The sequence below is a fragment of the Nicotiana sylvestris genome, chromosome 5 (genome assembly GCF_000393655.2).
Source record: "Nicotiana sylvestris chromosome 5, ASM39365v2, whole genome shotgun sequence".
Taxonomy (NCBI): domain Eukaryota; kingdom Viridiplantae; phylum Streptophyta; class Magnoliopsida; order Solanales; family Solanaceae; genus Nicotiana; species Nicotiana sylvestris.
The window spans coordinates 20,013,273-20,040,859 of NC_091061.1; the positions used below are offsets into that span (position 1 = coordinate 20,013,273).

Sequence of the window (27,587 nt, forward strand, 5' to 3'; positions counted from 1 at the left end):
TTAGTCAAAGAATTTCGTACTTTTGTTTATGTCCAAGGTCAAATTAAAATGCTTCCTTATCTCATCAATAGGTTAATATGTCATTTGAAGAAAACATCAAACGTTTCAAAACTACATGGGAAAAAGCAACGATTTGAAATTTTTTGCATTTTAAAGTGACAAAAAGAGTTGTTAATAGAAGATTCATAGTCAGAGTAAGAAGCAAATAGAAAAAATTGGAACATACATGATATACTTATTTTCCAGGATAATTTCTGCTGTCTACACACAAAACAACAACAACAACAACAACGACCCAGTATAATCCCACAGGTGGGGTCTGGGGAGGGTAATATGTACGCAGACCTTATCCCTACCCCGAAGGATAGAGAGGCTGTTTCCAGGAGACCCTCGGCTCAAGAAAGCAACAAGAGCCGATATATTAGTACCATAAAAATGCATAATAAAATAACCGCAATATAAGAAACTGAACAGAAGTCGTAGTAATACTTGATAATCATTACTGTATAAACCACAATGGGGAAAAAATAATATAAAAGGAAATTAATGTAGGAATGAAGTTAATAAATTCGTATGACCTAGTCACAGAGATTTGTCAAGATAATTACGGACCTACTATGATCCATCTCGAGCATGCACTCACCAGTTGCACTTTACCTCAAGCTTGTCTTCTCCCGTCATATCTGCAACATATTCCTTAATCCTTGTGGCTGAAACTTCAAGTTGACCGCTGCCCAACAGTGAGATATACTTTAATGAAAAAATATCGCCAAAACTGTCCGGGATCTCCATAAGCTCAGTACAGTCTAGTATTTGTAATTCCTCAAGCACGGGAAAGGATTCCTCTCCATTAACCTTCCATTCAGAAAAAGACACCCTATCCAATGTCAGCGATTTGAGATTCTTGAAGGCGTCTTCTTCTTCCATGTTCCATTCTTTCCCCTGGATGATTGCTTCTTCTAGACTCAGGTTTTGAAGGTTGGGCAGTCTCGCAATTCTTGACAGTGAATTGGATGGCAGAGCAAAGCTCCCAAATACAAGTTTTTTCAAGCTCGAAGGGAAGTGAAAATCACACTGATGTATACATGGGCAAAAATATGCGTGAACTTCTTCAAGTTCATCAAGGATATCCAATCTTGGAAAACAAATCTGCTCTGCTGAACAAGGCCAGGGTTCCTCAATGGTGAATGTAAGGATTCTAAGATTGGGAAACCTTTTGAAAACATCCTCTCTGTTTCCCGAAGAGGAAAGCTTGAGACCATACAATATTCTCAAATTCTCTAACTTTAAGTCCTCTTCTAACACTGTTGATTCATCAGTATCCAAATCAAAGACCGAACAACTATCCATGCTCACATGTTGTAACTTTACAAGACTCCAAATACTAGGTGATAGTACCATGTTTGATCCCTGGTTATCCACCACAAGAGTTTCCAGATTCAAGAGGTTTGAAAATGACGGAGGAAGAGCTTTTGCCTTCATCTGAATCTTTAAGCACCTTAAATGAACAAGCATGCCTATTTCATTCAGCAAAGAATACGTCAATCTTATTTTGTGCAGCTCCAACCTTTTAAGAAGTCTCAAGTGTCTTAGGTGACAGTTGTAGGAAAGATGATTGTGCTTCCCATCAGAAACCTTCAAAGAGAGGAGGTGTTTAACATAAGGATTTTTCTTTTCTGGATTGAAGAGGACAAAATTTTCATCCAAATGAAAAAGACGTCGGTCATAACGAATGATCATTGCACGTGGCACCCGTTCTGAAGAAGAAGGAGACGGAGCACTTGAACTTATGAAATCAAACAGCTGTTCCTCTCTAGCTTTTATTAAACAAAAATCATGCACAAGATCATGAATTCGGCAACTCGATGCCCTACCTCTCTCACTGGAAACTATTACAAAGCCACTGCAAATTAACTCATCCAAATGAACCTCCACTACTTCTTCCACACTCTTCATCTCAATCTGTTCCAATAGTCCTTCAGCACTCCATAAATCTTTCAATTCAGATATTTCAATATATTCATCCTTTGGATAGCTTGCAAGGTAAAGCAGGCACGGCTTTAAGTGATCTGATAAATGGTCATAACTAAATTGTAAAATCTTCATGAATTCAAAATCATCTAATAAAAAGGAATTCAAACTGTTTAGAACTTCACACCAAAAAGCCTTACTCTTTTCTTTCGTTGCAATGACTCCACCAATCAGATGAAGTACCAACGGAAGCCCTTTACATTTTTTGGTTATTTCATATCCAACATGCAATAGTTCATCAGGGCAACTTTCTTTTCCGAATACCTTTCTCTCTAATAATTCCCAGCTTTCTTCTTGACGTAGCAATCGAAGACAAAGAGGATCACTGTAGCGTTTTCCATACAAAGCCACTTCCTTCATTCGACTTGTTAAAATAACTCTGCTCCCTTTCATAAATTCAGGAAAATGTCTTGTTAAATCATCCCATGCTGCAATATCCCACAAGTCATCCAAGACAATTAGGTACCTCCTTTTGCATAGCTCTCTTTGGAGCTTATCACCAACAACAAAATCCTCACTGAATTTGGCATCTGATCCAATGACTTGATTATAAATTTTCTGCAAAATCTTATTCATGTCATACTCTTGGTCGATCGTGCACCATGCACGAACATCGAAATGATTAGCAATAGACTTATCATTATATACTCTGTAAGCCAGAGTAGTTTTTCCAAGCCCTGGCATGCCAATGATCGAAATGACATCTAGTGTTGCTGGTCCACTAGTGAGCTTCCTTATTATCCAGTTTGTCTCCTCCTCAAACCCACTCTGAACTAGCTTGTTGGGAGAGTTTACGACAATAAAACCCTTGTTCTTTTGGATCTTCTTTGATACCTCTTTTTTGATAAGCTTGATCTTTTCTATGTTACCCGGAAGTGAGAAGATAAGTTGCAAGAGACCGTGATCTCTGACAATAATTGAATTAATGGCATGTTCTGCCTCATATGCCACATCTAGAATACGAGTCCAGAGATCTCTGTTCAATTCTTGTTCAACATTCGTGAAGAACGGTCTTATGAATTCTAGGTCTTCTTTCAGCAGTCCAATTTCTTGCTTTATTAAAACAGCTGAATACGCATTGGAATTAAGCAAGTCATTTAAGCTTTTGAGTAGAAGAGTCATGAAGAGTGGTCCGTCACTCATGGGGAAGCTTAGTTGAGATGAGTCTTCGGGGGCTTTCAGGAAAACATGCTTGAGATCTTCCTTCAGTAGTTCAATACTCTCCAGCAAGTCTAGACTGCCACAGTTTGTTTCACTGGTATTCACTTCACCCCTTGATTTCTCTTCTAAGTTGCAAACAAGAATGGATACTTCCCTGGTAAGTGCTCCAACACGTGTCAAGAGATCGAACAATTTTTCTTGATGAATAAAGTCCTTGGGCATATCTGTGAGAATAATCAATAGGAACTCTATCATGACATGAATGTTTCGAGCTGAAGGGCTAGCAGTAAGAACAGCCACCATGTGCGCTTGTAGATGAATCAAATATTCTCTAAGAATGTATGGAGAGGCTCCTAGGAGCTTCTTAGAGAAGCATCCAACTTCCGTTGACTTTGAAGTTGTCAAATTTGTAGAACATATGTGCATAACTTCCAGTTCAACAGGAATAATCTTCACAAGTAGATCAACTAGCTTGAAATTGATTTGAGGGACACCAAGTTGATCAGTCAAAAGGACAAAACAGAAGTGTCCTACTCTCTCAGCCATAAGTTGAAAATGAGGTAAGACATATTCAATTGTCTCATGCTCAATGCAACCATTTACTTTTAACCCAAGGAAATCTCTTATATTGTCGCACACTTTTTGAATTATCTCGTACTTTGTCTTCAACTCCGCACAGTGCTTGGGAAGATCACAGAGATTCAAGAGGAGCAATTCCAAAAGTTCAACCAACTGCTCCTCAGTCATGGTGGCACTTGATTTAGAATGAAGTGGTAAGCCGATAAAATTTTTGATATTTTCCAGGACGTGAGGAACGACATGATCCATGTCATATTTAACCAGCAAGTTATCTCCACTTTCATTGAAAACTGACCGAACCAGATCACCGACCCGTTGTGCTTGGAGAGACATTTTCGCATTGAAACCATCCAAATTGGAACAAGAAAGCTGAAGAAATGTTGACAAAAATGTCAGCTCCAATTTCAGCTTTTCAATTTGATCCATGTCAAGAACAATTTGATCTCGTCCATTCTTTAACCTCTCTATGAAATCCAGAAGATTGAAAATGTCCTTGCGAAGTACATAAGATGAGACCTGTCAAAATACCAAATGTATTAATGTAATATCAAATTTTCAAAGCTGCAAATTTATCTGACAAATTTTACTCTGCATTGCAGACAGGCAACTAATATAGTTGTAAAACTAAGTTCAACCAAGGAAAAAAAGAGTATTTCCAATTTATATTTGCCACAATCTAGTTAGTCACTCCATGCGTTGAAACACTTTTACCTTTTTGATGATTAGTAAATAATCTCAATAACCATTTTCTGGAAGAAGAGACGAATAAAGGTAACTTTCAAACATACATATAAAACAACCTCTTGAGTATTTAAACGAGGATCAAGAAGCTTTATATGTTCAGGTGCACAATTAAAACATGTCTTTGTTCGAGTGTCTAAATGAAATATACTGGCAAATTTAAGGGGCTTTCAACGTATTTCCGCCTTCTCTTGAGGATTATATTCATAATCATCCAAGCCAATATTGGGTTTAATACGTATCAGTATTGTATGACGTACCGATGAGTTGTTTGCTTCCCCTTTCTTTGTTTCTCCTTCATTTTGTTTTCCTCTTTCCATTTATGTAATTCTCACTAGTCAAGCCAAAGTATCTTTCCTTTTCCTTCCTTTCAAGTTTTCAAGTCTGATGTACAAAAAGTACACAAACCATTATTAGGAGAAGTAGATAAAAAAAACACAAGAAACTGAAAAACAAGTGGATTGACCATATTACTCTCAGCTCAGTTACCAAAATAATACTTTTTCAGCTATTTTAAACACTAAGATTTTCATCATGATGTACTAAGAAAATAAATTATTCATCTTAAGCTTTTGATTCTTGAAACACTGATCAAGGTCAAACATCGAATGGTGTATACAACAACAACAAACTCAGTTTGATCCCAACATGTGGGGTCTAGGGAGGGTAGTCTGTATGCAGACCTTACCCCTACCTAATGCAGAAACATCGAATGGTGTATAATAAGCAATTATTTTTGATGAAGAGTAATTTTTTATGCAATTAGTCTAAAACACCAGAAATGTCAATCTTGCTCGGGCTGAAATGGGTTGGGTCGAGATGGCTGAGTTCAACAAACAGGCGGGTCAATCACCAGCCCAACCTTGGGCGGGTTGAGCGGATTTAGACTCAAATTGCCACCCCTATTTTTTACCCTGACTTTTCCAACACAGCTAAATCTGTTGTTGATTTGAGCTGTTAGTCTTAACTAGCTAGTATATGATTTAGCTGAGCCTCATCCATTATATATTTTGCTTAATTGATCAATAAAAGAAAGAAGAATCTTTGTTACAGTATATCTTTGAGTCGGAAAACAAAAACCCTCGTAAATTTCAAATAGAGAACAACAGAAATTAAATAAGAGATGTTCAACATAAGCATACCTTTAAGTTCAGCAAACCAAGATTAAGCTGTTAGGAACTCTTGCTTGTTTGAGAAATAGTTGAAGAAAGAAAGATTTGATTTTAGTTGAAGTAATTGGCTAAGGACAATTTGAAAGGCCACCAATAGAAAGAAGAATCAGATACAGATTGATAATTCCATGATTAACATACAAGTCAATGACTAATGAATTGAAGTCTTTTTTAAAGCTAATTCAAATGAGTTTGGTGGAAAGGTAGAGTTATTTGTCATGAAATGGTAAAGTGCAGTTTGTATTACATTAGGTTGCCCCGTTTGGTAGGCATAAAAGAATATTGCGTAATAAGATGTAATAAGATGTATTAGTAATGCATGGATTAGTAATGTATCTGTTAGTAAGAATAGTGTGGAATAATATATATTAGTAATGCAAACATTAGTTATGCATATATTATTTCTTATTTAATGTTTGGAGTGATGTATTAAAATTATAACGCATTACATAATTTTTAAGAAAAATAATTGTTTACAAAAATACCCTCCATATTCTCTAGTTTTAAGGGACTTTACGGATAATTTTGTCTTTAACCATACTAATGCATGCATTAATAGCTTTGATATTATTAATGTCATGACTTTCTATGCATTACTTTACATAGGATAATACCAAGTATAATATATAATTAATACAAATATTAATTACACACAGGTTGAAAAAATGTACCAAACAAAGTATTAATAATACATAAAACTGATGTTTGTATTATTTTTTCTAATATCTCCTACCAAACTAATGATATGGCTTCCTCAAAACTTGGGTAAAAACAAAATGTTTCGTGCACCAAACAATCTTTTTTCCAATAATTATATATATGTCAATCAATAGAATCAAAATTCACTCCAACATTTAGAAAGTGGCCAGAAGAGGAGTAGTTGTGAAAGAGAAATTAATTTATGTAGGCAGCCTAATGTATCTAACGGGGAAATGAGTGCCCACGTGTTCAGTGGCGGAGCTAGAATTAAAGGGAAGTCAAAATATAAATAAGTAAGCATACGAAAAAATTATGAGGAGTCAACGTATTGTATATACACATAAAATTAAGAATTTAACATTCTAACACAGTGTAATTTTTCAACAAAGGGATGTCAATTGACTCCCCTTATCAATGAGTGGCTCCGCCATTGCACGTGTCCACTGATGGAGTAAATATAGGCAAAAACATTGGAGATATAGGTTGTGTTTGATATGAAGAAAAATATTTTCTATTTTTCAAATTTCCCACGTTTGTTTGGCTTAAATGTTTTGAAAAATATTTCCTCATGAACTCATTTTTCTCCAATTGGAGGAAAATATTTTCCCTACAAAGAGAAGGAAAAAAATTTCTCAACCTTCCCCACTCTATTCCCCATCCACACCCCACCAACCCCACCCCAACCCTCCCCCTCCCTAACCCCCCACCCTCGCTCCCTACCCCCACCCTGAATAAAAATGTTATTAATAGTACTTTCTTTTCATGTTATAGATAGATTTTTTTTTTTCATTTCAACAGAGTATTTTCTTTTTATGATATAAAAAAAGTATTTTTTTTTCACTTTAACAAAACAAAAATGTACTTCCTTTTCATAATGTAGAAATGGTATTTTCTTTTATTTCAATAAGTGATTACTTTATTTTCATGTTGAAGAAAGAGTACTTTCTTTTTCAACCAAAAAAGAGTATTTTCTTTATAGTTATGGAGTATTTGTGTGAATTTTTATAAGAATAATTAAATTGTTGAAGAAATAGAGTCCTGAAAACGTTGGGTATTTGGGGAGAGGGGACTTGGGGAAAGGGGTTGAGGAGAGTAGCATAAAAAATACTTTCCACTCTCTAACCAAATACTAGAAAATATTTTGCGGAAAAAGTTTTCCACTCACCAATTAAACAAGGGAAAATAAGTGATAAAACCACTCATTTTCATGAAAAAATTTTCTATGGAAAATAGTTTCCTTCATACCAAACACACCCATAAACTTTTATGCATCCTTGTGCCATAGATCACATGATAGTTCCTACAGAATATTGTTGAGCTAGAGTGTTGGCTAGGGGTTTAGTCAAACCCATTAGCTTTCATTTAAATTATGTATTTATCTTAAAAATTCATGAAATATGTATATATTTTTAATTTAAAACCTAATAACTTAGAATAATTACAATACTGAATTCATAAACTTCAAATCTTGGCTCTGCCTCTATCCATCAGATCGAACCCTATGGCAACATTTCTGATTCCTATTTAGTATTTACAATGTCAAGTGCCCGAACTTTGCATTCCTGCTTGATTTGGCTGATGACACTTTAATTTAGTATTTATGCAACCAACTTGTTATTTAGTTTCACTATTGTATATGGATATCACACAATACAAGATAGAAGGGGTTTATGAGAGAGACTCACAGAGCTAGCAGGAGGACAACAGGGCCCATGGCTAGTAATGGGTGATTTCAATACTATACTGTATGTTGAGGATAGACACTCTGGGGCTCCTGTACAAGAAGCAGAAGTTAGAGATTTTAGAGAATTTTTGTGTGACACTAGTATGACTGAGTAACAATACACTGGTAGGGACTATACTTTGACAAACAACAATGTGTATAGTTGGATTGATAGAGCTATAGTGAATGCATAATGGATGAACTTATGGCCAACTTAAAAAATTATAGTGATGGAGCCTTTCTTTTCAGATCATTCCCTTTTAAAACGTACTACTCAAGGGCGGTAGGGGAAGTGTAGGAAATATTGATTCCACCCATAAGGGGTGCTCTAAGGCCCAATAGGGTTATTAGTTAACCCTAATATTCCCTATATAAGTACACTTAGTGTGTATACTAAAGATACTACTCTGAGCAGTATTTTTCCTACGCTTTCTCTATCAATCAAACTAGGACCAGTAATTCCAGCCACGGTTCATCCGTTTTCGCTTCCGCTTCACGAAGAACAAGTAAGTTCTAGTTTTACGATTTACGCGATATCTAATGTGTTTAGATTACGATTTACGCGATATCTAATGTGTTTAGATTATCGCGTGTTCCTTCAGGAAGGGTGCTAGGCCATTCAGATTTTTCAATTGCCTAGCAGCTCTCATCAAGACTTGTTACCATTAATCAAGGATTGCTGGGATAGTATTGGTACAAATGTGTGTATGAGGCAGATATGGTATAAGCTCAAGGAGGTGAAGCAAGATATGAAGAAGTTGAATAGGACAATATACGTGGGTAGACATGAAGCTAGAAGACATAAGAAAAAATCTCGAGGTGGTACAATAACAAATGGGAACTCAGCTGTTACACGCCAATTTAATAGAAGAAGAGAAGGAGTTGAGATCACAGTTAGAGAAATGGGGAGCAATTGAGGAGAGTATATACAAGCAGAAATCTAGAATCAAATGGCTTGCGTTAGGAGATTCTAACTCTACTTATTTCTTTGCTAACATGAAGAACATGTGTGGGCAGAACTCCATTAGGAATTTACAGTCACTTCAAGAGGGATTGCTACATATCGAATCTGATATAAAGGATGAAACTGTGGTTTTTATAGGAGTCTTCTGGGCACATCTACTGAATCTTTACCCATAATTAATCCTACAGTTATTCAAGATGGGGTTGTACTTAACAGAAATCAGCAAAAGTAATTAATTAGTCCGATTAGAAGTGAGAAGGTAGTTCAAACACTTAACAGTATTGATGGTATTAAGGCCCCCGAGTGTGACAGGCTTAATGCATATTTCTTCATGGAAGCCTGGCCAATTATAGGTGATGAAGTTACACAGGTTGTGCTACACTTTTTTGATACAAATGAGATATTTAAGTCCATAAACTGCACGTCAGTGACGTTAATTCCCAAGGTCAAGAACTCCAATTGTCAAGGACTTTAGACCTATATCTTGCTGCACAACAACATATAAAATCATCTCTAACATCCTAACCGGTAGACTACAGGGAGTTAGGGATGCTCTTGTTGATAAGTGTCAGTCAGCTTTTGTCCTACGGATAGTCATTACAACCAACATTATTATAGGGCATTAACTAGTTAGGGATATGGAAGAAAGGGTTTATCACCTAGATGTATGATGAAGCTAGACATGCAAAAGGCATATGATTTCTTGGAGTGGATGTTCATAGAACAAATACTTATTAGGTTGGCCTGTTGTGATAGATTTGTTAAATGGATCATAAGTTGCTTGAAGACACTGTCTTACTCTATTCTTGTTAATGGGAGGCCGACTGCACCATTTGATGCCAAGAAGAGCCTGAGGCAAGTGGATTCATTATCCCCTTCTTGTTTGTGCTAGCGATGGAATATTTAACTAGAGATTTGAAGACCCTAAGACAAAAATCGGATTTTAACATCCACCCTAAATGTAGTAAAATACAGATAGTGCAATTGGGCTTTGCTGATGACCTTCCGATATTTTGTAGGGGTAATGTGATATCAGTCAAACTGATGTATGACTGTTTCCAGCAGTTTTCATTCGCCTTAGGATTGATAGTTAACAAGGCCAAAAACTCAATCTTCTTTGGAGGGGTGCCCAAGGATATTCAAATAGAGATTCTTAGCTTGCGAGACTTTCCTAGAGGAGTATTTCTGGTCAAATACTAGGGGTGCTATGTATTAAGTTCGAAAAGATTGACATTATTGCAATGTTAGCCTTTGCTTGACAAGATGGTTGGAAGCAGGGGCGGACCCATGTGTTACTAATTGGGTTCAGTCGAACCCGCTTCATCGAAAAATAGTACGATGTTCATCGACAATTACATTTAAAATAGGGAAAATGCATATATAGGAATATATTTGAACCCACTTGATGTGAATGTGACATCTGTAAACATGGTCATGCGGGTTCAATGCTAGCGACTTGAAGCGAGGTCGTGTGTTCGAGTCACAATTACCCGTGTTCATTTTGTAAATTTTCCCTTTCTGTTTGTTTTGGGACATAGAATGTGCAATGGTAGGCCTTGTGAGCGTGTCTAACAGTAACCACAACATACTTGTAAAATTATTATTCCAATTACTTCTATTTTGTCTTTTCTCTATGTTACTTCATATTTTTAACTTAATTCAATAGAAATCAACTTTGTTTTACTTTTAAAAAATTAAACCTTTCTACAAAGTGATAAGTCATAAACTTTGCTAAATCATGCAAGAATATTTGATGAAATTATTTATAATTTGTTAGTTTATGTTGAAATTTTTGTTTGTTTTATATTAAAATTTTTGGTTAAATGTATTAGCCTCTTTCTTTAATTATTGGCATTAATTTTGTTAAGATTATAACTCTTTTTTATTGTCCTCTATCCGTAAATAATACCTTCTTAGTCACAGAAACAAAAGGATTTAATATTCTGTCAAAAAATTTGGAGTTAATAAATTTTTTTAATTGGTTAAATGACTTTCTTATTAATGTTTAACAAAATTTTGAAAAAGTAAAATCTGTTAAATTAAATAGATAAGAGTGTTTGGTGAAAAAAGATAAATTGTACAAAAAATTAGGAGGAAATAGTTTTCGTACTTTTAAAATGCCAAAATTTGTAAAATATAGTGTGCGCTCACTTTTATATGACTTAATTTTAACATCACACTATAAAGAAAAGAGGCAAAAAATAAGAAAAATAACAAAGATACGACCAAATTCTATTCGGCATGTTCGACGCCGCTTATACTATTAATTCACGTTATCTTAGATTGAACCCGGTTGTGTAAAATTCTGGGTCCGTCACTGGTTGGAAGGATACCAATTTACGGATCTAAAAGATATAATTGAAAATGCGGAATTATAAATAACAAGTTAAGAAAATTTACTTCTTATTTGAACATTGAAAACATACAGAACGAGTTTTTTACAGAGAAGAGAGAGAAAACATAACAAGAGAGAAATGGGCGATTTCGGTCTCTCTCTCTATGTTACAATTTGAAAGCCTTATAAAGACTTCGAGGAAAAGATTAAGTTGATCTCAATCATTCATAATCAACGATCATCTTTAAAGATTCTTTTTGGCTTTTGCTTTTTTCAAGAGGCAAGTGTCTTTGTCTTCCTTTTCGAAGGGGCAAATGTCATTGTCTTCTTTTCTGAAGAGGCAAATGTCATTATCTTCTTCTCCGAAGGGGCAAATGTCATTGTCTTCTTTTCCGAAGAGTCAAGTGTCATTGTCTTCCTTTTCTGAAAGGGTAAGAAACTGTTTATCTGCTAGAGTGGGCATAGGCTTGGGCAATCACGTCTAAATCTTCCATATCTCCATTTTTTCTGCTTTATGCAGAGGATGAACTTGAAACAACTTCTAACATAGCTTGTACTTACGTCGGGTCTGCTGACTCAATGTTTGCTAACATTCCGAGCAGTTTTTTCTTTAACTCATTCTAAGAGTTACTTGATTCCGTTCTGATTGGTTTGGATTTCTTGGCTTCTTTGATTTCAGGAATCCAACCGTTGACTTTAGGCGTTTTTACTAAGTATTTGATCCGTTCAATTTGTTCTATATCGAACGACCAATTATTAACAAAAGATATTCTTTTTGCAAAGTAATATTTGCATAATTTTATGTGATCTGGGAGAGAGGAGATTTCATTTTCTGTTTGGAATCTCTCATAATGTATTTGGAAGCTCCTGGGCATCGTCTGCTCTGTTCCTCCAAATATTTTTCACCAGTCATAAAACCATCTGGGTAGGATTGATTTTTGGGCTTGTTCACTATATTTGACAAATCAGGTGTATGTTTTTGGACGTAGGTATAGGAAGTTAAACCAAGCGTCCATATAGTCTTTGAAATTATAGGTTTGAGGCCTATATTGGATTGATAACATAATCGGAGTGTGTAGGTGATCCATTCCCCATTCAAACGGGCTTATTACCCTATTGATGGTAAACTTTGAGATTCTAATACTAGTTGGGTCTTTATCACCGTAAAGAGTGTGTTCGAATGTAACAGATCTTGTATCTGTTAAGATTAACTCATAATACCTCCTTATTTTTAGGGGGTCACTGGTGTCAACATAATTCATGTCTGTGTAACAGGGTCTGATTAGGTGCGCAAGGTCATATTTCTCATAGCCTTTGTCTAGGGCCAAAACCTTAACTGGTTCTTTTGCAATTAATTCGAATGTCTCATTTTCTGAGAAAACAAGTCTCTTTTCTTCTGCTTTAACCTGTGTGTGGGGGTTAACTGCTTGGGCGAAGGACTCTAGGACCTTCATTGCATAGTCGGCACTAGTCAGTACCTTTCCTGCTTGGCTTGTTGAGGCTTTCGAAGAAGCCTGTTGAAACAAACCATCCTTTTTGGGAATGGATCCGAGCACTGTCATGGTAGTAGGCTTATTTGTAGTGGGTACTCTCGGAGGGGTAACCATTATATTTAGTGGTGGCCTTACAGTTGGTAATAATGGAAATTCTGCAAGGGCAGAATATCTATTCTCTCTTTTGGGAGAGGCCCTGAACGGACCCTTCTGGTTTGGTCTCATTTTTCCCCTATAGAAATTCTCTAGTTATAAAATCGGATAAAGAGTTATTTTCTCCTTTTATAAATTCGATTTCAAAATTGAAGCTGGATAATAGTGCTTGCCATCTAGCAAAAATCTGTTTTGAAATAAGATTTTTAACATCCTTTTGCAAAATCTCTTTAGCTGATTTACAGTCAACTCTTAATAAAAATTCTTTGTTTATTAAATCATCTTGAAATTTGGTAATACATAGTACTATAGATAAAATTTCCTTTTTAACTGTACTATAATTCCTTTGAGCTAGATTCCAGATACCAGAAGTGAAACGAACTAACTGTTCGGGAGACTTTAAAGAAATTTGTTGTTTAAGAATTCCACCGTACCCTTCATCAGAAGCGTCAGTTTCAACTATCATAAACTTCAGGATTTGGAATACCTAGACATGGGAGTTTTTGAACAATGGACTTGATTTTCTTGATTGTATCAGTTTGTTCTAGACTCCAAGGGACTGGATTCTTTCTAAGGCGTTTGTAAAGCGGTTTACAGATTTTTCTAATATTAGGAATAAAATCTGCTACATAATTGAGGCTTCCTAAGAACCTTTGTAGTTGTGTTTTGTCTATGATTTCATCGGGAAATTTGGATGAGAACTCAATGGCTCCACAGATTGGTTTGTAAGTACCCTGATAAAGGTTATGTCCTAAAAATCTAATAGTTGTTTGAAACAACTTGATTTTCTTAGCGCTGACTACTAGACCGTTGTGTTTTACTATCTTAAAAAAAGTATTGAGATGTTTAAAATAAGAATCTATATCTTCTGAGAATATTAACACATCGTCAATATAAACTATTGACATATTACTATAGGGATTAAATATATTGTTCATTATGTTTTGAAATTCAGATGGGACATTTTTTAACCCAAACGACATTACATTCCATTCGTATTATCCAAATGGGATATTGAAGGTAGTTTTATATTTATCCTTTTCAGCAATTTGTATTTGCCAGAAACCTGATTTCATATCAAATTTACTATAAATATTAGGTTTGTAAGTCCTTTTTAATAAATCTCTTAGGTATCAGGTACCTAATCCATTGTAACACTTTATTTAAAGGTTTGTAATTAATAACTAGTCTAGGAGCTCCTCTTTCTTTCTCTGCGTTATTGTTAACGTAGAAGGTTGCACAGCTCCACGGTGACTTAGAAGGTCTAATAATCTTCTTTTGGAGAAGATCATTTATTTCCTTTTTTACAGACTTCCATTAAGTCATAATCCATTTGAATAGGTCTTTCCTTAGTAGGTATAACCTGTTCGTTAAATTCTTTAACATAAGGTAGGTTAACTATATGCCTTTTTCGTTCCCAAAAGGCTGTAGGTAAATCAGAACAATCTTCTAGTTCGAGTTTTGTTGAAACTGTTTATATCTTCATGATCTTACTCTCTAGTGTGAGGCTAAGTTTCCAGTTCATAGTGTGAGGGTCTCTGAGAAAGAATTAGTTGAACCATATTAAGCTGCCGTTAGTTGCCGTCGTCGTTATAGGCCAGGAGAGCCGCAGTTAGACAAGACACATTGAACACGTTCAACTCCCAACCCCCAAGATAACTTAGAACTGAAAACACTACTAAGATAACTTAAGAACTAGATCATATATATATATATATATATATATAAAGATAAACAGTAAACAATATACTGTTAAGAACAGTAGAGAACTATTAAGATAAATAGCCTTGAATTAAGATAACAAAAGGAGTAAAAACCTTAAGGACAATTTACCTCTCCCTTAACTTTCAAAAAGGTCTTAAAACAACTTAATAATGAAATATAGAACTTTTCATTATATAAGATTCTTTAATAATCAAAAATGGAGATCTCTGAAACATCTCTGAAACACAAATAGAAAGATAGATTGTGTTGAACACAATATTAGAGTTTGCAAATCTATAATCAAGAATAATAACCTGCGAAATAAAGCTTTATTAACAATAGAAAGAGAGATTGATTTTTAGAGAGATAATCTTGAGAATCATTAGCATAAAAAAAGAATAATTTTGAAAAATATAAAAACAATAACTATCTGTATCAACAGGTACACATCTCAGTATTAGAATGATTAATTCTGAAAAGAATAAAATTCTAAATAGCGCTAATATCTCGGCAGTAACTAATATTGCCAAAATAGAAAATGATTTACAAGAGTATTCCTAGAGAATCCTTTAATACTATATATCATACCAGCAAGTTTGATTTTATTAAAAACTGTAACATCAAAACTTGTGAATCAACAATTGCTATTAATAAATCAATTGAAACGATTAAGTTATTAGCAGCACATGATATACAACAATACAGAAGAAAATATAATTTCCTCCATATCGGACTGGTCCAAGTAGCTGTCAAACCTTTATACAGACTAGGTTTAGATACACTTCTCTATTTATTACTAAGAGATGATAGACTGTTAAATTTTGACGATTCATTATTAGGAGTCCTACAAAGCTCAGATCCTAGTTTACTTTAATTGCTATTCAAATTATTCGGTTGATATAAATGACCAGAATATTTTAGATACTCTGACTCTTAATATTAAAGTAAAAAACATGAATAGTAAAATTAACGCAAGAGAGATAGCAATAATATACATAGTATATTACAAGCTAATGAAAACTACTTTAGCTCCAAAAGCTAAGATTGAAAGTAGTAAATGAGTTACTATGCTCATGGAAGTAAATCAAGAACATAGTAATACCTTCGTCCCTAGAATGATTCGATGGGATGAGATATTATCAAAAGATGAATGGCATTTTGAAGCCATAACTCAACCAAGATATGAACCAGAAAGTTCATACATCGAACAAGTTATTCAACATCCAACAGGAGCTATAGACTTAACATTTTTAAGATCTAACTCTATAAACGAAGCCTCTTCTAGTAGAAGAATGTCCTTTAGCAGACCTTCTTCTTTCAAACCCCCGGAGGGAAATAGTAAAAGCAATAAAAGCGACGAAGAGTTAATTGAAGAACTTGATAGAAAAATATAAGGAGTGGATTTTAACAAAATTGTTCCTAAAGTAATCTATCAAAAGGGTCCCTTTGTCCCTAGAAGTAAATCCGCTGAAACTATTGACCAACTAGGAGTCATTAAAGAAGAAAATAACTTCCAAATAGACTGGAATAATCTAAACGCTCTATGGAAACACCCTGATAATAACATTAAAAGAAAATGGTATATAAACACCTATTCTTTAGATCAGAGAAGATCTTTTAGAAATAAATGGATTAAGGACTTAAAAAGACTTAAATGTGATATTGAATTCTTTAGATGGTTCGAATTAATAGGACAGATTCCAAATCAAAAGGGATCTTTACAAATGATAATCAATAAATGGTATACCAAAAATAAAGGTACAATAGAAGCCACTATTCCACCATTAGAAGAAATCATAATACCTGTTCAAAATCAAGTAGTCACAGCTTCCCCTTTTAAAAGAGAAAGTACCTACCTTGATAAAGAACCAACAAACAAAGATCTAAACAAAATAATAGTCCAAAATAACTATACAAATAACCTTTTACATGTTATATCTAATCAGTTAAAAGATACTAACAAAATAGGAACTCCTACTAAAACGATAGTAGCACCTACTATTGAAACACATCCTACTATCAAAATCCCTGAATTTTCTAAAGAAAAATTTCCACAATTAAGAGAAAAATTCGATTTTTCAAATGAACTTCTAGAAAAAATAGAAGAACTTAAAACAAAATTAAATATCTCAAAGCCTAATACGGAACAAGCTAGTACTAGCAAAGATAAAACCATTGAACTCCATAAATTACAAACACAGTTAGCTTCATTAAATAATAAATATGAAACTCTGATAAAGGAAGAAAACTTCCCTGATAAAGAAACTAAACTAAAAATGATAGAAAAGGCCTTAAAGAGCTTGCAGATTCTATAAATAAAATAAAATCTTTAGTTACTCTAAAAACCATCTCTGTTACTAATCCTGAAAATAAGTTATGACGACCCGGCCCATCGTCACGTGAGTTACCGCCCCATTTCCCCCATTTTATGCTTCTTTATGTTTCGTTATTGGTATTCGGTGTGTTAGAGTTAAATCAGATTGATTTTGATAGGAAATGAGACACTTAGTCTCTTTTAAGAAGGTTTAAGTTGGAAAAGTCAACCAGACATTGACTTATATGTTAGAGGGCTCGGATTTGAATTCCGGTGATCCGGTTAGCTTTGGGGGATGATTTTTGACTTAGGAGTGTGATCGGAAGTAATTTTGGAGGTCCGGTGTAGAATTAGGCTTGAATTGGCGAAGTTAGTATTTTGGCGAATTCCGGTTGATAGGTGAGATTTTGATCCGAGAGTCGGAATGGAATTCCGAGAGTTGCTGTAGCTTCGTTAGGTGATTTGGGATATGTGTGCAAAATTTCAGGTCATTCAGACGTGGTTTGGTCAGGTTTTTGATCGAAAGTGTATTTCGGAAGTTTTTAGAAAATTAGGCTTGAATTCGATGAGTTTTGGGTAATTTGATGTTGTTTGAGGTGTTTTGATGATTGGAAAAGGTTTGAATAATGTTGTGAATTATGTTGGCATAATTGGTCGGGGTCCCATGAGGCTCGGATAAGTTTTGGAAGAGTTTTTGGAAGATTTTTACCGTTTGAGCATAAGCATGTAATGATCTAAAGGTCTATTTTTAGTTCTAGAGATCGAAATTTTATTTCGAGAATTCAAGAATTTAAATAATGAATTATAGAAGTGATATGGAAATTTTGGTCTAATTTCATCAAGTCGCGATTGGGTTTTTGACGCGAAACATGAGTTAATTGTTTAACGAGCGAAATGGATATCGCAGTGAGCAAACGAGCTCCGAATTGAGTTTTGATTGAAGGACTATGTTCGTATCATTATTTGTGACTCATAGGAACAAGAATCATCGAATTCTGAGTTTGTATGGTGGAGTTAGAGCCTTTTTAGTGAAAATAAATATTACTGGTGCAGAAGGTTCTGGTGTGCACCTTTAGCGACCAGATTTGGGACTTTTAGCGACGGGAATGGGTCCTTTAGCGACCAGAATCGGATTTATTAAAGCTGCTGCGTTTTTCTGCTCATTTTGACCTTTTTTTGGGGAAAGAACACGGCTTGGGGCGATTTTTGAGCAAGAAATCATGAGAAATCTTGAGGTAAGTCACTTGTGATCATTTCTACTCCATAATATTGAATTATCATCGAATAATCCGACTAAATTACATGTTTTTGAGGAGTAAATTGGAGATTTAGGCCTAGGAATTTGAAAATAAGATTTGAAGATTTGAGGGTCAAGTTGATGTCCGATTTTGGTAAATTTTATATGTATAGACTCGTGGCGAGATAAGGAATCCGTTGATGTTAATTTTTCTGAATTTCGTGAAGTAACCCATTTTTCCACCATTTTTGAGCAACCTTGAGAGCTTTTGGACGGGAATTGAAGGGGTTTTGACGGGAAGTGATTGGAGGTAAGTCCTATGAACTAAATACATGATTATATTGTGAAATCATCCTTGAAATTCATGAAAATATAGCCAAATTGTAAGAAAATAGGGCTTGAAATTAAAATTCTAAATTTGGGATTTGAGGGGCCATTTGTGGTCCGATTTGAGAGATTTTTATATGTATAGACTCGTGGCGAGATAAGAAACCCGATGACGTAAAAGTTTCTGAGTTTCGAGATGTGGGCCCGGGGCTCGGGTTTTGTCAAATTCGTGAATTTTGATATTTTTCGAGTGTTTTCGATTGGGTATTATCCCTTTAGCATAATGCGACATATTCGTTGTGATTTTGGGCAGATTCGTCGCACGAGGAGGCTAATTTAAGAAGCAAGGGCATAGCGAGCTAGAGCTTTGGCCGGTTTGAGGTGAGTAATTGATGTAAATGATGTCCTGAGGGTTTGAAACCCCAAAATTTCACATCGTAGCGCTATATTAAGGTGACTTGCACGCCAGATAACGGGCGTGGGGTAGAGCACCATTTGGGATTGTGACATGGTCCATCCCGAGAGATATTTTTACCGTATTTTCTACTTGAACTAAATTGAGAATCATCCTTACGTGGATTTAATTGTTACATTTGGGCTTCTTGCCAATTATTTGAATCCTTCAGGGATTGACATCACTGTTTTCGCATACATGTATATCATTTGATCTCAGTCCAAGGTTTTAAATATTGTTTTGCAAATTCAGCCATCTTTCTAAGATTTGAAAATTTAAATGATATTTCTAAATAATATTTCAGGCTGAGAACTGCTGTTTTTCAAATGCCCAAGGGGCTTATGATGATTTCTGAACTGAGCATGGATCGGGCTGCGCGCCGCAGCAGTGTTATATTGATATTGAGGCCGAGAGCCTGGTTGATTACATTGATATTGAGGCCGAGGGCCTGGTTGATTATATTGATATTGAGGCCGAGAGGCTGGGTGATTATACTGATATTGATATGAGGTCGAGGGCCTAGATTTGATGCCAAGAGATGACTTGATATTGCGCTTGAGCTGTAGGAGCCCCTCCGGAGTCTGTACACACCCCTAGTGAGCGCCGTCGACGATAAATAAATATGGATGGCTCGGGCTGCACGCTGCAGTGGGTACCAGAGGGTACCGTCATATGCATTGCATTGCACTCATGCATTTATTCCTTATCTGCATTATCTTCCATAATAATTATGTGCTCTTATTTCATTGACTGGTTGCTTCATACTGTTCTGAGCCTGAGGGCTGATACTGTTCTGAGATACTGAGCTCCGGGGGGCAGATTTCTACTTATTATTTTGATACTGAGCCCGAGGGGAAGATTTCTACTTATTATTTTGATACTGAGCCCGAGGGGCAGATTTCTATTATTATTTTGATACTGAGCCAGAGGGGCAGAATTCTACTTGTCATTTTACTGCCAAATTACCTGTTTTACTGGTTTAAAAGAAATTTCACATGATATTTCACTGAATTGTTATTTTAAATGATTTTCACTATTTCTGTATAGAATATTGTGTGCCTTAACGTGTTTTCTTACCTTCAGTCATTATTTATATTTATTACTCACTGTGTCGGAGTACTCACATTACTCCCTGCACCATGTGTGCAGGTACAGGTATTCTTGAGGCATAGAGCGAGTTTTCTGCTATTCAGTTTTCATCGGAGTTATCGAGGTAGCTGCATGGCGTTCGCAGACTCGTTTTCTCCCTTATCTTCTGTTATTTATGATATCTTCAGACTTTGTTCCTAATTTCATACTTTGTAGAATTTTAGTAAACTCTGTAGTAGCTCATGACTTGTGACACCCCGGTTAGGGCTGAGTCGGATTGGATTTTCGTATTTTATCTATACTTTCCGCTATTGGATATTATTAAATCATGTTTATATTATAATTGTGTTAATTAATTGTCTTAAAAGGACGAATTGGGTTGAATGGCTGGCCTTGTCTTCATTAGAGGCGCCATCATAACCAGGTTCGGGAATTGGGTCGTGACAAGTTGATATCAGAGCCTAGGTTATAGGTCTCACGAGTCATGAGAAGGTTTAGTAGAGTCTCGCGGATCGGTACAGAGACGTCTGTATTTATTCTCGAGAGGCTGCAGAACCTTTAGGAAAACTTCATATTCTTGAATTCTTATCGTGCGTCCTTGATGCAGCTGAAAAAAAAGTATCTCTTACAATTCCATCCATGTGTTCGTATGCGCGAACGAGCGCTCAGTATTAGATGTGCCTTGATGGCTTGTAATTCCCCGATCGAAGGGCGAGACGTAATCGCTGTGAGTTTGATGTTAGGACAGTCTGGAGGACTTGAGGTTGGATCTTTGCCTATGGCTGGAGTGCCGAGGTGCTGATTATGTGAACAAGTGTTTTTGAACTTATATGTTCGGTAGTGTCCCTGTTAGTGGAGATGATGGTTGTGGCTATGTGATGAGTATGTTAGTACTGCGAGTCGTATCTATATGATTTGGAAGCGACGAGAAGGGTCTACTGAATGATGATAGAACTAATAGATACTTGAAGTCCATCGTGATTCAAGATATAGCCCGAGTTATGGGCGTGTGAAGAATCTGTTCATGTCTCCTAGTTAGGAGTGAAGTAAATTTCATGTTGCGGTATGAGTACAGACTTAGGAAGATCAAGTGACCACGTAATGCTTATGGCGGTGGAAGGTATGCAGAAATGTTAGTTGGAGGCAAAACAGGTGGGTCATCTCCTGCGGGGTGTTCTAAAGTTGTGTTATCCTTATGTTATCTATTAAAAGACCTCAATTGCAAGTGAATAAAATGTGTTGAAATATAAATTGGATCGCCTAGAGAGTGGGCTTAACTGTTGTGTGAGTGAATGCGAGATTTGCAGAAGAGTTAAAAATTCTAAATGATTTGTGTTTCCACAAGCTTATGAAGGATCGAGTTTAATCTCACTATGGTATTGAGGCAACAATGGAGTATATGCGTTAATGAGTATAGTATGTTGTGATCTATGGCTTCAAGCCAAGTTGGGGAGCTTGCTATTGGTTAGCGGATTGTACGGTTATGTACTATGTTAGTTCCGATTTGATGCATGCTGGTGAATCAGTTCTGGTTGTGGAAATGTGGCCAAGAATGGCACGAGTGAAGGAAATTTTTTGACAAGATGTCATGAGCTCGGATGAGCAGGAGATAAGTTTCGATGTGTACGGTAAATTGGTATTATCTTCAGCGTCACCTAAGATCGGTGTTTTGTAAAAAAAAAGGTTTTGCGTCCTGGTTAATAATTCTTGATTGCTTTTCAGCGTTAGTGCGACCGGTGGTTTGGAGGTACGCTCCAGATATGGTTGTGGTAGGTTGTGGGAGTGTGTCCCACGGGGAGATTATATAAGTGTGGCATGTGATCACTTGATTAATTAAAGATGTAAACCAAGTATGAAGTTTGCAACAGTGTGATGTTGAGTATAGTTTTCTATATGCTATTTTGTATGCCTTGCTTCCTGTTTTCTAAGGAAAGTCTGTATTAGTGCGTGGGATTGGAAATTCCTTCCAGAGTTCGTTTTCCTTTTTTGTATCGCGTTCGAATTGGTAGCCTATTGGCATATTGGGGGCATCATATGCGACTTTTGATTATGTCTGGGGTGGCTTATTGCCTGAGCAGTTTGTAATGGGTGAGACGAGATCATTGAATTCGAGATCAGTGCAATCTGAGTATATGAAGTAAATTAAGGGGCTAAGACCATTGTTTTGTTCATAATGAGGTGATAGTTCTTGCCAGAAGTATAGACCCAATGAATTTTTGATTCGGCGGTGTTATGAATTTAGACAGATCTCATCCGTCGTGTCGGTATTGTAAGAATTTGAACAAGACCTATGTATGTCATACAGATCATGGGGTGTGTAATGATTTTTCTTCTAGATGGGATCAATGGAAGTTCTTGACTAGTTGAGTACGTAAACGTTCATGGTTTGGAAAGGAGGTGAAGTCCTCATGTTACCTTAGGATGGTATGGTATACGCGATATGTTGTGAAGGATTGAGATTTGCATGTGTAAGGTTACAGTTTAGTTCTGAATGGAAATTCATAACATTCTTAGGTGGTACGGGCAGCTTTAGGTGATTAGAGAAATGAGCTTCATATCATTAGGGTGAATGATCTTTAGATAATTAAGGAAATGGTATTACTAATTGGAAGTGATTTGATGAGAGTATATGTCTCAGAAAGAGGTAAAGTGATTAAACTGATGATATTTCGGTAGTATTGCGGCATGTTCTTGGTGGGTCTACTGGTGGTATTCGGGTTTGCTTAGTAGAACATGAAAATTTTGAGTATCTGTCGTGGAATGATTGGGTATCAAAGGTGTGCATGTATTCGCACGGTGGAAGCTGGAATCATGTATGATGATTTGTGTGTCATATGGAGTTGGAGACTGGAAGTTCTCATGTACAATCTAGGTTGTGGAAGTGGACTGTGTGTATTCGGCACCATTTAGCGGCAATCGGGATTTTGAGGCTCGAGTGGATCTTTGTTTGCTGGTATGTTAGATTTTGGATATGATGTCAGAATTCAGACTGGTTGTATTAGTGTTGAGTGATTCTGAACTATTGCACTACGGGCAATACCGAAAATGCCACGGGTTGAGTGATGAAGTGCGTTGGATTATGTTCTAGCAGAGTGGTTTATATTTCAAAGAACCAGCGGACGGTTGGGAAGGATTGCTTTCTTAATTGTGCATTCATGATGGATGTCAGTGCAAAGGTTGCTATCACTAATTCAGTTCCGGTGCTGAGGGACTTTTCAGATGAGTTTCATATGGCTAGGCATGTCGCCGGGCGAGGTTGTTGATTTCGGTATTAATTTGGTGCCGGGCACTGGATCGTCTGGCTCCGATAGGAGTTGTAGTAGTGGAAGTCGAGCGGGATGAGTAATTGGGTGTTGCTCGGTGAATAACGTACCGGTTATGTTTTATCAGGTCTGCGTGGTGTGTATTATTTGTTTCACCATGGGTGTAATGATTTGCTTTGGATCCAGACATCAACTGAGCATGGTTGTCGATTTCAAGCATAGTGACTTGAGGTGTTTCCTGTGGAGTAGTATTTGGATAGGAACGCACGTTGCAGCAAAGCTGTATGGAAATATGACATTGCGGGTCAAATTTGTGTGTCTTGTTTCTATGATGTGAGACAGGGTCTCAACCTTGTGTTGTGGGAGTACTGGTGAGTTTGAGGTACAGAGTCATTTTCATGAATTGAGTATGTTCGGATCGTTTCTTATTGTTGCACGCATTATGCAAGTTGTGGCTTAGACATGTATTGATGTGTCATATCACCAGAGTAGTGTGTTTGGTCAGAAGAGATCGTTGAAATCATTAATGAATGCGAATGGTTTCGATTTCAGTATGTGTGATGGGTAAATATCGAGGTTCGATTCAAAAATTTGTTATGGTAATTGCCAGAGGAGAAATGGCCTCATGAATGGTTGATCTGAGCAATAATTATGGTTTATTGCGTGTTTCAATTACTGTTGACAGTATATGAAAGTGTTGGAATGAGACCTTGGCTAATAAGAGATTTCTATAGGTATTTGGTTGTTGTGGGCAACTTCTGTGAATGGAAGTTATCGATGCATGTGTTTGAGTTATTCGTATATCATATAATTGCACCTGAGGTTGCAGGAATGGTCTATTATAGCTGGTTCAGACTTATTCTGAATATAGGTGTGAGGTTCTAATCTTGTGTATGATTCCGAAAAGTGAAATGTGGTTCTATGATTTATGGGCTAGACTGGATTGTGTGATTTTAGTTAAAACGTGTTATTGGACCCATGTAAGATAGGGTGCCGTGGGATCATCCCCGGGTTTATGCTTGATAAGGTCATTCAGCTTTCGGTTGGCTTCTAAAACAACTCTGGGTACGCTCGAGGACGAGCGTTTGTTTAAGTTGGGGAGAATATGACGACCCGACCCGTCGTCACGTGTGTTACTGCCCCATTTCCCCCATTTTATGCTTCTTCATGTTTCGTTATCGGTATTCGGTGTGTTAGAGTTAAATCGGATTGGTTTTGATAGGAAATGAGACACTTAGTCTCTTTTAAGAAGATTTAAGTTGGAAAAGTCAACCGGACGTTGACTTATATGTTAGAGGGCTCGGATTTGAATTTCAATGATTCGGTTAGCTTCGGGTGATGATTTGTGACTTAGGAGTGTGATCGGAAGTAATTTTGGAGGTCTGGTGTAGAATTAGGCTTGAATTGGCGAAGTTAGTATTTTGGCGAATTCCGGTTGATAGGTGAGATTTTGATCCGAGAGTCGGAATGGAATTCCAAGAGTTTCTGTAGCTTCGTTAGGTGATTTGGGATATGTGTGCAAAATTTCAGGTCATTCGGACGTGGTTTGGTCGGGTTTTTGATCGAAAGTGTATTTCGGAAGTTTTTAGAAAATTAGGCTTGAATTCGATGAGTTTTGGGTAATTTGATGTTGTTTGAGGTGTTTTGATGATTGGAAAAGGTTTGAATAATGTTATGAATTATGTTGGCATATTTGGTCGGGGTCCCATGAGGCTCGGATAAGTTTTGGAAGAGTTTTTGGAAGATTTTTACCGTTTGAGCATAAGCATGTAATGATCCAAAGGTCTATTTATAGTTCTAGAGATAGAAATTTTATTTCGAGATTTTCAGAATTTAAATAATGAATTATAGGAGTGATCTGGAAAGTTTGGTCTAATTTCATCAAGTCGCGACTGCGTTTTTGATGCGAAACATGAGTTAATTGTTTAACGAGCGAAATGGATATCGCACTGCGCAAACGAGCTCCGAATTGAGTTTCGATTGAAGGACTATGTTCATATCATTATTTCTGACTCATAGGAACAAGAATCATCGAATTCCGAGTTTGTATGGTGGAGTTAGAGCCTTTTTAGTGAAAATAAATATTACTGGTGCAGAAGGTTCTGGTGTGCACCTTTAGCGACCAGATTTGGGACTTTTAGCGACGGGAATGGGTCCTTTAGCGACCAGAATCGGATTTATTAAAGCTGCTGCGTTTTTCTGCTCATTTTGACCTTTTATTGGGGAAAGAACACGGCTTGGGGCGATTTTTGAGCAAGAAATCATGAGAAATCTTGAGGTAAGTCACTTGTGATCATTTCTACTCCATAATATTGAATTATCATCGAATAATCCGACTAAATTACATGTTTTTGAGGAGTAAATTGGAGATTTAGGCCTAGGGATTTGAAAATAAGATTTGAAGATTTGAGGGTCAAGTTGATGTCCGATTTTGGTAAATTTTATATGTATAGACTCGTGGCGAGATAAGGAATCCGTTGATGTTAATTTTTCTGAATTTCGAGAAGTAACCCATTTTTCCACCATTTTTGAGCAACCTTGAGAGCTTTTGGACGGGAATTGAAGGGGTTTTGACGGGAAGTGATTGGAGGTAAGTCCTATGAACTAAATACATGATTATATTGTGAAATCATCCTTGAAATTCATGAAAATATAGCCAAATTGTAAGAAAATAGGGCTTGAAATTAAAATTCTAAATTTGGGATTTGAGGGGCCATTTGTGGTCCGATTTGAGAGATTTTTATATGTATAGACTCGTGGAGAGATAAGAAACCCGATGACGTAAAAGTTTCTGAGTTTCGAGATGTGGGCCCGGGGCTCGGGTTTTGTCAAATTCGTGAATTTTGATATTTTTCGAGTGTTTTCGATTGGGTATTATCCCTTTAGCATAATGCGACATATTCGTTGTGATTTTGGGCAGATTCGTCGCACGAGGAGGATAATTTAAGAAGCAAGGGCATAGCGAGCTAGAGCTTTGGCCGGTTTGAGGTGAGTAATTGATGTAAATGATGTCCTGAGGGTTTGAAACCCCAAAATTTCACATCGTAGCGCTATATTAAGGTGACTTGCACGCCAGATAACGGGCGTGGGGTAGAGCACCATTTGGGATTGTGACATGGTCCGTCCCGAGAGATATTTTTACCGTATTTTCTACTTGAACTAAATTGAGAATCATCCTTACGTGGATTTAATTGTTACATTTGGGCTTCTTGCCAATTATTTGAATCCTTCAGGGATTGACATCACTGTTTTCGCATACATGTATATCATTTGATCTCAGTCCAAGGTTTTAAATATTGTTTTGCAAATTCAGCCATCTTTCTAAGATTTGAAAATTTAAATGATATTTCTAAATGATATTTCAGGCTGAGAACTGCTGTTTTACAAATGCCCAAGGGGCTTATGATGATTTCTGAACTGAGCATGGATCGGGCTGCGCGCCGCAACAGTGTTATATTGATATTGAGGCCGAGAGCCTGGTTGATTACATTGATATTGAGGCCGAGGGCCTGGTTGATTATATTGATATTGAGGCCGAGAGGCTAGGTGATTATACTGATATTGATATGAGGCCGAGGGCCTAGATTTGATGCCAAAAGATGACTTGATATTGCGCTTGGGCTGTAGGAGCCCCTCCGGAGTCTGTACCCACCCCCAGTGAGCGCCGTCGACGATAAATAAATATGGATGGCTCGGGCTGCACGCTGCAGTGGGTACCAGAGGGTACCGTCATATGCATTGCATTGCACTCATGCATTTATTCCTTATCTGCATTATCTTCCATAATAATTATGTGCTCTTATTTCATTGACTGGTTGCTTCATACTGTTCTGAGCCTGAGGGGCTGATACTGTTCTGAGATACTGAGTCCGGGGGGCAGATTTCTACTTATTATTTTGATACTGGGCCCGATGGGAAGATTTCTACTTATTATTTTGATACTGAGCTCGAGGGGCAGATTTCTATTATTATTTTGATACTGAGCCAGAGGGGCAGAATTCTACTTGTCATTTTAGTGCCAAATTACCTGTTTTACTGGTTTAAAAGAAATTTCACATGATATTTCACTGAATTGTTATTTTAAATGATTTTCACTATTTCTCTATAGAATATTGTGTGCCTTAACATGTTTTCTTACCTTCAGTCAT

At 36.5% G+C, this 27,587-nt stretch overlaps 1 protein-coding gene across 3 annotated transcripts; it reads right to left on the bottom strand.

The window, feature by feature from the left end:
* Positions 1–467: 467 nt before the first annotated feature.
* Positions 468–5,892, bottom strand: LOC104234275 (putative late blight resistance protein homolog R1A-3). 3 transcript variants are annotated; one of them, XM_009787819.2, is made up of 4 exons: positions 5,655–5,892; positions 4,773–4,896; positions 2,172–4,287; positions 468–2,069 (listed from the first exon to the last, which is right to left on the bottom strand). In XM_009787819.2, exons 2-4 carry the CDS (start codon positions 4,830–4,832, stop codon positions 640–642), a joined length of 3,606 nt encoding a protein of 1,201 aa, XP_009786121.1. In that variant the 5' UTR covers positions 4,833–4,896; positions 5,655–5,892; the 3' UTR covers positions 468–639. The 3 variants fall into 3 exon arrangements, with proteins under 3 accessions (XP_009786121.1, XP_009786116.1, XP_009786128.1); XM_009787814.2 differs by having other exon boundaries at positions 468–4,287; positions 5,655–5,891; XM_009787826.2 differs by lacking the exon at positions 4,773–4,896 and having other exon boundaries at positions 468–4,287.
* Between the last annotated feature and the right edge of the window lie 21,695 nt (positions 5,893–27,587).

Excerpts from the sequence above, each read along its gene's own strand:
- LOC104234275 (XM_009787814.2), bottom strand. The coding sequence starts at position 4,832 with ATGGAAAGAGGAAAACAAAATGAAGGAGAAACAAAGAAAGGGGAAGCA. Across the intron at positions 4,288-4,772 it reads GGGAAGCAAACAACTCATCG|GTCTCATCTTATGTACTTCG; the intron begins GTACGTCATACA and ends GTATTTTGACAG.